The sequence below is a fragment of the Abramis brama genome (assembly GCF_963993115.1).
Source record: "Abramis brama genome assembly, chromosome: 8".
In the NCBI taxonomy this organism is placed as follows: Eukaryota; Metazoa; Chordata; class Actinopteri; order Cypriniformes; family Leuciscidae; genus Abramis; species Abramis brama.
The window spans coordinates 37899234-37912148 of NC_139970.1; the positions used below are offsets into that span (position 1 = coordinate 37899234).

At 39.0% G+C, this 12915-nt stretch overlaps 1 protein-coding gene across 1 annotated transcript in view; it reads left to right on the forward strand.

The window, feature by feature from the left end:
* Positions 1-6073: 6073 nt before the first annotated feature.
* ube2e3 (ubiquitin-conjugating enzyme E2E 3) overlaps positions 6074-12915 on the forward strand; it is a 42909-nt gene continuing 36067 nt past the window's right edge. The window contains exons 1-3 of the mRNA XM_084123196.1: positions 6074-6606; positions 8200-8406; positions 9426-9476. Coding sequence (XP_083979322.1) covers positions 8207-8406; positions 9426-9476 — 251 coding nt within the window. The 5' untranslated portion in view covers positions 6074-6606; positions 8200-8206. The remainder of the gene's footprint in view (positions 6607-8199; positions 8407-9425; positions 9477-12915) is intronic.

Here is a 12915-nt window from a genome sequence, read left to right on the forward strand (position 1 = left end):
GGGTCTCTGTAAAAAGCCTCAGTGACTGGTCTCTCACACTTGAGCAGCTCCTCAGCGTCGCACTTCAGCGCATCTACAGTGCCATATGAAAAGTGGCCCATCATTGAACCTGTGAGGTCAGGAAATGCAGAACAGATTGCACACAGCTGCTCTCTTAGTAGTATCTGCATACAAAAGCCGTTGGAGCAAAACGCCCTGTCCCTGCAAGATATTTTTAAACAATGCTAATTGAATTAGTTATAGAGACTCTCTTTCAACACTACGGAATATGCATAAACACATCTCACCTACTCACACACTGCGTGTCAGCCAAAATGCACATGGTATAAAGTAAAGCTGACTTTCAAAAGCCAGTCCTCTAGTGCTATTATGAAGTGTTGTCATGAATCAGTAAAACTTCACTGCAATAGGAACAGCAACCAGCTGTGGTATTAAATATTAATGTCCATTTCCGCCTCTGTATGCTGACAGCCTAATTAGGAGCTCATTAATATTCAAGAGCACAATCATTTTGGGTTAAAGCAATCCCAAAATTTACTCTCGTTTAACCTTTAAGGCACGAAACATGGATTTTTAGTGGAGGCAGTGTTGTATGTTTTTTACCGAAGCTCTGGGTAAAGTAAACTTGATATTTACCACAGGGCTCTTTTTTTTTAATCGATGCTCTGGGTAAAGTAAACTTGATATTTACCACAGGGCTCTTTTTTCCATCATATCAGGTTTTAAACGGCTTTGAGTTGCAGAGGATTTGAGCATTCAAACAGTTTGCACAAATGGTTGTAGGTCAACCACAACCCCACATGGATTTTCAGTTTCCAAAATACTGCATCATTCATTCTTATAGACCCCCCAAAAAACCTCTAAAGTGAATTTCTCTTGGCAAGCACAATATCCATAACAGCTCCCTTGTTATTGGCACTATTATTGTCTGTCCCAATGCTCTTTCCTTCCTGTATATGTCATTCAGCGTATTTTCCAGTACACACGAGTATATTCAATCAGAAACAGCTTCCTTAAATGCAACATGGCATTTATAGGCCATCTTGTGCTATAAATATATAGAGAAAAGGAAATAAAAGGATCATAATTCATGTGTTTAAGGGGAGAGTTCACCCTAAAATGAAAATTAAGTCTCATTTACTCACCCTGGTGTTGTTCTAATTCAGTATGCCATTTTTTCTTTTTCTGACCACAAAAGGAGAAATAAAACAAAATGTCCCAAACCGTGCTGCATTTTCCCACTTGAAATATACGGCACGTGTTACATGGGATCCTTCTGTTATCATTTTGCGTCTTTTTTAAAAGCTTGATGCTGGTCGCTAATCACTGCCATTATGAATGAGTGCGAGTGGGTCATTTTGTTTTATTTCTACCTTTCGTGGTCCGAAAAAAAAAAAGAACAGCATTCGGCATTAGAACAACACCAGGGTGAGTACTGTAAATGATGACTTCATTTTCATTTTAGGGTGAACTATCCCTTTAGAGTCAACATGATATTGATATCAAAATGGACTCTTTTTACTTTCCTAATGCACATTTAAAGACTTACTGTCAATAATTAATCGGTTGTGTCCACTCTTAACAATTTAAGCAATTCACAATGGATAAAATCAAGTCTCATCCTACATTTTTTCTTGCTTCACACTGAAACGTTAAAGTATGGAAGTAAATGGGTTGCAAACAGGGGTCATTAAAGGGGTCATGAGTCATGAAATGTATTTTTTTTAATTATTTTAATATGTTCCTTGATTGTATTAAAAGTGTCATATATTCTCAAAAATGGTTATTTTCAACACTCATTCTGGCCCTCTGTCCAAAATAATCAGTTTTAGGGGATGTGTCCTTTAAGGCTGGTCCGTAAACGGCAACTGTTTTGATTGGCTAATGCATTGAATTGCATGAGAAAAAGTATTCAGGCCACTGCTATTGCATGTGAGGGTTTTTAAAACATTATTAATATAAAACCGTAGTTTAGAGAGAAAGCATTATGGAATTGTTTTATCAAAACCTTGTTAAAGACAGCAGTCACACTAAATAGATTCAAAGTGCCCCTATTATTCCATTTTAAGGCCTCCTGATTTTGGAGGTCTTCTACAATATGGTTTACATGCATCCTAGGTCAAAAAACACTTTAATTTTCTCATGATATCCATTGCAGCATCACTGCTTTTCTCAGTGTCTGTAAACGATTTAATCTTTCTAAACCACTCCTTTCTAAGAGCCTACTCTGTTCTGAGTGGCCCAGTCTGTTGTGATTGGTCTTCCGCAAGGGGTGTCCAAGGTCGGTCCTGGAGGGCCACTGTCCTGCAGAGTTTACAGTAGCTCCAACTTTCCTCAACACACCAGCCTGGGAGTTTCTAGTATGCATAGACCTTGATTAGCTGGTTCATGTGTGTTTAATTGGGATTGGAGCTAAACTTTGCAGGACAGTGGCCCTCCAGGATCAGGATTGGACACTCCCGGTCTACTGCATACAGTGCGTGTCAGAAACTAGATGCCTATTACCATATCTGAATTTCAGGATTAGAGGATTCCACAGCACTTTTACACACAGTGATATAAACAGTTACGATGCCGTCAATTTTACCACATCAATTTGAGTGAGAGTCCTCATCCTTTGGAAGAGCATGCAAAGTGAATTTACTTTCGCGGCGCAGTAAACAGCAGATTTCAACAACACAAAACGAACTCTTCCAGGCCTCGACTACAACTACAACTACAGTGTTTGAGGGCGGGTCAAAGTAGACATTGTTCACAGGTAGTCGCTTCTAATCTGTTGTTTCTTAATTTCAACATTCCTGTCCTCACAAGCCATTTTATATCTCCTCTTATATTTGATTCATATCATGCCTTTTGTATTTCACTCTGAGCTCCTGTGTCATTTTTTTGACATCCAGTGGTAAGCACAAACCCACACGGTTCTGTTTTCTTTTCCTTCCCCTGCTGTCAATGCGCTGTCACACACGATAAGCACAAGAAGTGAGACACCCGCACACATCACGCTGCCGAGGCTCTGAAAAAATAGAAAAAACTAAGACAGCCTCCTAAACCTGCCCTGCTCCCATCTCACCTGGAGATTATCACTTAGAATGTGCTTAGAGTGACGGCCTTATAGCAGACGGGGAAAAAAACAGTGTTGCACTCGCAGCTCTCTAGTTTACTGAAGCGTGACATCATTTGCTTCAAAAGTGTTCTTTAATCTAACATTTCAAAGCAGGCGAAACTGAAAACGAGTTCCTACGAGGCATACAAATGATACAGAGATTAACATATCAGTCCACTGACAAAGAACAATCAGAGTTTATCACAGATAAGGGCTCTGAAAAAGTGTCTGGACACTTAAAGTCATACTTACTACCTGCAAACAAATTATGTTAGATCTTTTCTTCACTTTTCTGAGCCGTTTTAACCAGTTTGTATCAAGATGATCATCAATGCACGCATAAACAGTTCAAGGAACTTGACTAATGTCATCAGCAAAATAAAAGGTAAAGGTAAACATCTTACTTTTGGACTGAAAAAAGAAAAAAAAGAATGCTATCTAAAGCTAGGTGGGTGGCCACTAGTAGTAATGCAGAATAAATTGTGCATTTTGGAGATACCTGAGTGGCCTTACAGTACAGAAATACACATGCAACCTCATAGCTATTTTTAAATGCTGTCAGAGCAGAGGAAGGATGACTAACAATCCAGCAAGGGAAATAATTAGGCAGTGTTCCTTAACATGTCAAACCATTTATTACAAAAACCAGACAATTTCATCTATAGTGGAGGGTCTGAATATCTCTATTCAGATTTAATATAATAAATGAACAATGAGCTTTTTAAAATTGTATTGGCTACACTAACAGTGCATACTCACTCAGTTCATTATATTGAGGGAAAACAGAATGTACTGAAGAATTCTATACTATACGTCATAACTCATATACTATACTACAGACTATGACTTATAGTATTCTATACTATACTATATACATAAGTAAAGTACTATGTACTGTATAGACTATTAAAAAAGCAGAACATGTTGTCGGAACAAGTCCATCCAGAACAACTTGTTAAGAACTAGAGCAATAGGGCCTGCAATAGATTACACAGAACTCAAACAGTATGTGTGCTTTAGAGCAGTATGTACTGTACTATAAAGAGCATTTATAGTACTTTAGTATGCTAATATATGCTAGTACAGAATATATTGTACTACATAAAGCAATACACCATTCACTATAGAAAAATCTAAATATTATAGAGCAACATGTTGGCCTACTTTAAACTACAGATTAGTCATGCTAAAATACAGTAATTAGAATGCAGTATGTACTATAGAAACATCACATTAGAATAAGTATAAACTATTAACTATAGAGAAGTCAAGCTGTATATACAGTATACAGCCACACAGACTGTAGACAACAGAGAAGTCAAGAAGCATACTAAAGAGTAGGGATCTCCAACCCTGCTCTTGGAGAGCTACCATCCTGCAGACTTCAATTCCAACCATTCTCCAACCGAGTGTACAGCCGATGTACGCTCAACAGCTGTCCGAAATCGAATTAATGAAAATTAACTGAATTAATGGACTAACGTACTAGGGAATAGTGATTGAGGGTTTAGGGGGCGATTTCGGATTAAGCCTGTAACTATCCAGGTGCAAGGTTGGAGACACCTGCTAGAAATACATGCTGCGTCCCAATTCACATACTAACCGTCCTAAATAGTATTTGAAATTAGAATTAGTGTGTCCCAAATCATAGTATTTTGAAATGCGTATTCCAAACATACCCGGATGGTCTACTTTTTCCGGTAAGAATCCGAAGTGCAGATTTGTGCACACTCTAATGGTTAATGTTGCCCACAACCCACTGCGCGTTGGATGAGGATTAGATTAGAACTACAAAACTACAAACATGACGGATATGCAAGTCCAAAGGTTAAGTAGAGAGATTTTGATAAAGGGGTTTGAGTGATTAATAATCAGTATCTAACCTGACGAAAATATATTTTTTCAATGCTATCCACATCATATTTAATCTGCAACAGCATTCTGAACTTTTGTAAAGATATGTTTGGTCATTAACTTTTAAAAGCATCATTATGCAAATTACAATAACATTAGGAGAATTCTCCGCATGAAAGACCCACGACTGGCAGATCAACGTGCTACTACATTTCTCCCCGAAATGGTAGGACATTAAATTAAATTGAATGTGGAGGATTTTTACTGTGACAAGATGATTGACAGGGCAGTTTAAATGGTGACAGGATGCATGTAACTAAGTGACAGAGCTTTCAGTTAAAGCCGTAGTTATGACGAAGCACTCAAAATAATGTACCTTTTCTTCACAAAAACAGTACATTCTTTTAGAGCATAGTATAGGTAGGTGAATTAGGATGCAGCGACAGTATATACTGACTATAAAAAGCCAAAAAGTATATACTATAACAGTACAGACTGCAGTGTAGACAAATGAGAAGCCATACAGTACAAAGTGTGGACTACTAATATAAAGCAGAATGTACTATTAGAAGTCAAGAAGTACTGTAGAGCAGAATGTAATATAGGATAGAGAGCAGTAAGAAGTCTAATGTTAAACTACTTTAGACAAGTTCAGCAGTAGCATATATAAATGACACTACAGAGAAATCATACAAGACTATAGAGAAGACATGAAGTATAATACAGCATAAATATAGACTACTTAGAAGTAAAACAGCATGTAGAATACTAATAGAGAAGAACACTCTTCTGACCATAGAGTCACACTACACACTAAAGAGCAGAATAGACTACTAAGTCGTGTATTATTATAAAGCACAATGTACTATATTGACTAGAAGTCATGTAGTACCATAGAGCACAATGACTAGAAGCAGTAGACTATTTTAATGGCACTACAGACACTAGATAAGTCATATACTATTGTCCATAGCAAAAGGTATTGTAGACTATAAAAAATCATGCAGACTATACCACTGAGCAGAGCAGAAACTGTAATACAGACTATAGGGGGGGTAGAACAGCATACTCAGCATAGAGAAGTAGTACACTCTATAGAGTATAGAGAAGTCGTACAGACTGTAGTGAAGCAGACAATAGAGAAGTCATGCAGTAAGTCAGTCATGCAGTGCTGCACAGGGACTCCCACCTGCACTGGAATTCCAGCCAAACTTCTCACCCACGCTCAAAGTTTCCGTGAGCTGATTGCTCTCACCATGGAGCCCTCACAACAACAACATGTCAAAACTTCCTCCTGACGCCACGACATCCCCTCGATCTCGACGACACGAGACACGACGGTCGCCGGTGATGTCTTCTTGTCTTCTCCACACGCATGGTGTCACAATTTTAAATCCATCTCAGGTGGAGCATATCGAGAAGTGATACAGTTTCACGTTGGTTGTGTGGGACCATCCAACGCGATAGACGCTTATGTCCACGCGCTGTACAGCGCCACCCGTCGGTTCCGAGTAAAACTGCAGCGCCTCCTCTCCTTCCTACTCTCCAATGTTCACAGCTCGGCCGGAGCCCGTCGTCTTCCCGGCTCCATTTCAACTGGATTTTTAACACTCCTAACCACCCCAGATCAGGACAGGACCACGTCTAAGGTAAAGGAGAAGCTCTAAGGGTGTCGTAGAGTCCACATTAGGCGGGGTAACATCGTCCTTTCTTAGTGTTTTCAGCTCTGAAGAGAGGGGAGCTCGAAACTGACTTCACGCATCAGTTGGTACACCATGCTGATACTGGAGTGCCTCCTACCATAACAAACCTCTTACAAAGGATTTTAAAAGATCCAATCTGAATCTTTTCGCCCCGGCGTGCGTTAAACGACTCGAATTTTCCTCGCAATCCGCTCGCGATATCGCCTTGTTCTCCTAAAGTGAAGGGGGTGGACATGCTGCGAATAGGTGCAATTATTGCTTTCCTTTGCAGCTCTTGAAATCTCCTTCTTCTCAGCGATAGATTCTGCTGGAACAGCCGTGTGTTTTTCTCGTTTAGTCTCATAAGCTCAGCCACTTGCACCTATTCAGCAGATGGAAAGCGAAAAAACTCAAGGCTGTTTTTGCAGAGGAGGGTTTTGTGAACGTGTGATGGTCGCTCTGCAGCTTGTAACATTAAGCGCAAAACTGATACAATGTATCGCGGATCCATGTGAAACGTCATAATGGTTGCAACAATGTTGCCGCTGCGCTATTTACAAATACTATCAGCTCAGTCGATAATGGATTAAGTTGGTGTGTTTGTGGCTTGACGTTTTGTCCTTCAGAATGACAACAGTTTGATGTAATTGGATCGGCTATAGGGTTGCTTGTGTTTTCAGAGTCCAAATATTGGAGTCGTTTTGATTGTTGCTCTAATGGCAAGCAGTTTTAGCGTTCATTATTTAAACTAATACCTATTTTTAACGTTTACTAGTAGTAAGTATCAATGTAAGCAATCCATTAGATACTAGTTGTGAGTAGTTGCTATAGTGTTTATTCATTACTACTAGTATTCATTCCAATAGTGACACGTAACTATTTTTTTTATTTATTAGTTGCATGTTTATGCAGTTCAATTCTATGATAATCTGTGATTCAGATACCAGCTATTCACTTCCAGATAGTATGCATTCCAGCTGTTGCTGGTACCTTTTCAAGTTTTACTTGTACCTGTTCATTAGATACCTGTGATTATTTTTTTTGTTTCTTATATCTATTCAAATAGTTGCTAATCTATTTTAGTTTCCCTGAAAGGCCTAATTATTAAGAGACGTGTGTGTATTCTAGTTGTTACTTACATCTTACTATATTGAACTTTAAAGTAGCCATTCTGACTTGTGCACACTTATGACTTTTAACAAGGAAGTGTTACTTGTAGAAACTGGTACAGATACCAGTGTTTCTAATAACTAAGTACTAGTAAAGCTGAAGTGGATAAAAATAGATACAGAAATAAATGTTTAAAGAGCTTGCATCTGATTGTTTGTAGAAATAGTCTTAAAGAAGTTTCTGTGATATGTCACTTGAGTGTTTGCTTATTTTCCTGGCAATCTCATCAAATATTGCTTCTGTTTGTATTTAGAAACTTAAGGGTTATGGTTCCAGGCAACGTTGAGTTTCTGAGCAAATTTGTGATTTTCTTAAACCCCAGAAGAACTTTGGGCTATTCTGTGATCGCAGTCAGCCCTGGTTCAGAACCTCTTGTTGTCCTTTACAAAGGTGGAAAATGTCCAGTGAAAGACAACGGTCAGATGATGAAAGTCCCAGCACCAGCAGCGGTAGTTCCGATGCGGATCAGAGAGATCCTCCGGTGCCAGAACCAGAGGAACAAGAGGAGCGAAAACAACCCACGCCTCCACAACAGCAGAAGAAATCCACCAAACTGTCCAGCAAAACAACAGCCAAATTATCCTCCAGTGCGAAGAGGTAAAGATGCCATTCACTCTCTAGCTGTTTTGAGGATTAAATGTAATTTTGTAAAGTCAGGCATGTATTCTGTCAACACTCCTTTTTTTAATCATCACTTTTTGTGAATAAGTGTTTCAAGGTTATTTTTGCAATGTGCCAATTAACGGTTTTGCTTTTTGTGCGCCGTACTTGAGAACAAAAGCACTAAGCTTAGAAAATGACTTAACTGCTTGAGCAAAGAAACCGTATGATGTGTCATCGGCTTATATTTAATGAAGCACACCAAGCAAAAGTTCTCCTGAGACATCGGAAACTTCTACACAAAGTTATTGTGAGGCGCAAGAGAAGTGAGTCAGATCGCTCTGCCTCGTGGTCTCTGTTTTAACCAAGATGCTCTTTTTTTTGCAAATACAGCAATTCTACCCATAAATTTCATAGCGAGGTGGATTCGGCGCTAAAAACAACGTTAACCAATCAATCCATATCAGTGCTCATTAAAACGCCATAGACTTTCTCAATGTGGGAGGAATGAAAGATCAAACAGTTATTCTTAGAAAATGTCAAAAATCCTGCCCTGGCTCCCTTACATGCTGTTGATAATGCTTTAGTAACAGCACCCGAGCAGTGCATTAAAGCTCTTGTCAAATATGCCGAAGCACACCCCCCTCCCTCCCTCTACCTCATTTGCATATAAGCTTTAAAAGAAAATCTTTTGTGCTTAAAGTGACTTAAACGCGTCGACGAGGGGTGGGGTGTGAACTAAGGGCAGAGGGCTTTGAGCCGAGGTGAAAATCAACGGTGTGCAATGGAGAGAAAGGCAGAAACGAGCACGGCAAAGTTTTCCTGTTATGGGATTCGGGTTATGCCTCCGAGAACAAAGAGGAAGCAGCCATGTTAGCTGTGCTGAAGGGAGAGCCAGCCGTGCAGTAAACGCAGCAGAGGTAGAGGGCAGTGTAATTCCCCGGCTGCTTGCAATTCTCACAGCTTTCTCACCATCTCTCCCTTTCTCTTTTCTCTCCCTCGCTTCTCTCTCGCAGAATCCAGAAAGAGCTTGCAGAAATCACTCTGGATCCTCCACCCAACTGCAGGTATGTTATTTAACGCATGCTGTCATTTTATTTCTTTATGGGCTGGTTTGAAAAAGAATCGCTGTAGGAAAGAATTGACTTTCAGCACTAACTGTTGGGAGTTTTTAGACTGCTTTTAAACTGATGGATTCGCTCAGGACGGATGTGGCATTTTGCTCCTCGGCTTCAAAGGGTTAGGAAGGATAGGGCTTTTTTCTTTTTTTTTTCTTTTTTTTTTCCAAGCATTATTGTTACTGATGTTCCTGTGGTCTTGGTGCTGTTGTGTTTGTAATAATATGGCAGATGCTGCTCTGAAGCATATGGCTTTGATTTCACATCCTCATGCTGAACTTACTGCTGAACCCCCATCTGTTTTAATGAGCTGACCTAGAGATGCCAGAACAAGACGAGGGAGCTTTTAAAATCTGCTCTGTTGCTCTTGTTTTTTCCCCCCTTCTTTTCTTTGAAGGATGGCAATTTTCTGATTGTTTCTTCTTGGTCTTTTAAAGTGCTTTCATTCATTGGGCTTTATTGGAAGAGTCTCCTCTGGTTGGTTATAATTTTAAAAGTCCATAATGGATATGTGTTTTGGCTTTCTGTAATATTGGCAGAGATTTATGCTTATTGATTTATGGCTCTCAAACAAGATTTTATAGATGTTGTGTCATGTATTTGGCTATATCTGAGGTGGTTTGATAGTATGAGGTTGCATTTATTGAGATCATATTTTAGTGATAGACTGATATACTGATCGTTTTGAGATTATTAGTATTGGTTGTAAACTGCACATTTGGCAGTTTGCAGTTCAGTTTAGTGATGGAACAGAAATGGCATACTTGACTTTTAAATGCATGTCTACATCTCAGTTGCTTAAATAAAATTTATACTGTTCAAAGGTTTGGGGTTAGTAAAAATGTATACTTTTATTCAGCAAGGATATATTGATCAAAATGGACAGAAGTCTTTTGTAATATTATAAATGTCTTCATGATTTCATACAAATGCTGTTCTTTTACACTTTCTATTCATCAATGAATCCTGAAAAATCAAGAAATGTTTCCTGAGCATCAAATCAGCATATTAGAATGATTTCTGAAGGATCATGTGACACTGTAGACTGGAGAAATGATGCTGACAATTCAGCTTCATCATCACAGGAATACATTTTATTTATATACATTTAATACATTTTAAATTGGATTAAGCCTTGGTGAGACTTCTTTCAAAAACATTTAACATCTTACAGACCCCAAACTTTTGAACAGTATATTGCCCACAATTTGTGGTATTGAAAAATCCCAATTGGTTGACAAGTTTTATGTTTGTTGTATAGTGAAGCTGTAAATGTATAGTTTGGGTGGAATCTGAACCATCCAAAAAATCTTATACCTGCTGTGCAACAAATGCATTTGGCCTTGTTGCTTTTTGTTAATTTAGCAGTCAAGTAGAGTGCTGGAGTGTCTCAGTTACCCAACATCTGATAAAGCTGAGTGCAAGTCCAATGTCCAAAAGCAGGCATTGAATACAGCACATTCATTTGATCCAACGTCATGTTAAAAACACCTCCAGCAACTGGTCTCGGCTCGCTTGACAGGTCATGCACTACTGATATTGCACACTAGGGTTCAAAAATGTACCATGATGTGATTATCTTTTTACAAATTTCAGTACCTGACCCAGATGACACTGTGCTGCTATTCAGCACAGTTTAGGCAGAAGTATTTATGCATGAGATTCGTTACATTTTGACTGTATCATTCTTTAATTTATCTATGAATTAAATCCAGATTTGATGTTTAACTAAGTAGAGTTATTTGTAATTGCAATAAAAATATCAGCCAGGATCAGAATTTTTTCCCCTTTTATGTTTCACTGAAGAAAGAAAGTCCTATGGGTTTGAAACTACTTGAGGTATAGGAAAAGAATACATCATTTCCATTTTTGGGTGAACTGTTCCTAAGTGCAAATGTTGAGAAACGAATACGCCATGCTTTTTCTGAAAGGGCACAACACAGCGTGCGCTCTGCCAGCCGTGAGATCAGTTCAGCAGCTTGGAGCCGTGAGCCAGAGATGCTGATAATGGTAATTGACAATGCAGGGATTTGGTGGCTTTTCATGGTCGGATCTGTGCAGCCACACAGTTCAGCACACTGAGATGTTTATCCAGTAACGTTCATCATTAGCTCCCTCACTGGCTCTTTTCTCAGACAGCATTTCCCTTGAGCACAGTTTACCTGGAGGCTGACATATTATACTGATTTGTTGGTAATGTGCCACATCACATAGTATCTCTGGGAACATATCAGTCTAGGCTTTCATGTGGCTCTGGGTTTATTTCTTATGGTAGGTCTGGGCTTCATTACTTGAATTGAATGAAAATTCTATCAGTTACTCACCCTCATGTCATTCCAAACCTCTGCTTATGCTGTTATTTGTTCTGGGCAAAACAAAATAACATTTTATTTCACAGCTCTTTCCATACTGTGAAGCTTACAGTGACCGGATGCTGTCAAGTGCCATAAATGATTAAAAACACCAAAAAAACATTATGAAGTAGTCCATATGACTCATGCACTGTATTTCAACTCCTGAAATTACGTATTTATTATTGGGGGTGGAAAAAAAACGATTCTCCATTGCTTTGTGATTCTGTCTTCAAAGATTATGAAACTTCAGATTTGCACAGGATATGCGCTGTGCTCTTTGCTTGACAATGTGCAGTTTCACCAGCTGATATTTCATTGTCTTCAAATCTAAATGCTCTATGAAGGCATAATTTATGCCGTTTGAAATGCAGTATATATTCGATACGCGAAACTCACTTATATTGATAGATGTCTGAAGGATGCTTGCTCACGGCATGCAGCTGTGCTCGGCTTCATGTAAACTAGTAAAGTGCCCATGCAATGCTATTTTGAAAGTTCCTATTTTAGTTTTGGAGGTCCCCTACATGAATCCAAGGGTAAAAAAAAGTTTTAATTTTCTAATAATATACATTGCAGCATCATCTATTTCCTCACAGTGTCTGAAATGGTTCGATAAAGGATCCGTTCTCTCTAAACCCCTCCTTTCCGAGAGCCTACTCTGCTCTGATTGGTCAGATTGCCCAGTATGTTGCTATTGGTCTACCACTTACAGCGCATGTTGGAAATTAAACGTTACCATTACCATACCTGAATTTCAGCTCTGGATCTTCCTTAGCACTTGATACACAGTGATACGAACAATGACAATGGCGTCGGTTTTACCGTATCAATTTGAGACAGAGTCCTTATCCTTTGGAAGTGCATGCAAAGTGGATTTGCTTTCGCAGTGCAGAAAACGGTGTCTTCTTAACATGTTGATAACACGAAACAAACTCTTCCAGGCCTCGGCTACAACTACAGTGCCTGAGGGCGAGTCAAAGTAGACATTGTTCAGAGGCAGCCAATGAATACCATTGACTAGCATTATGCAAATT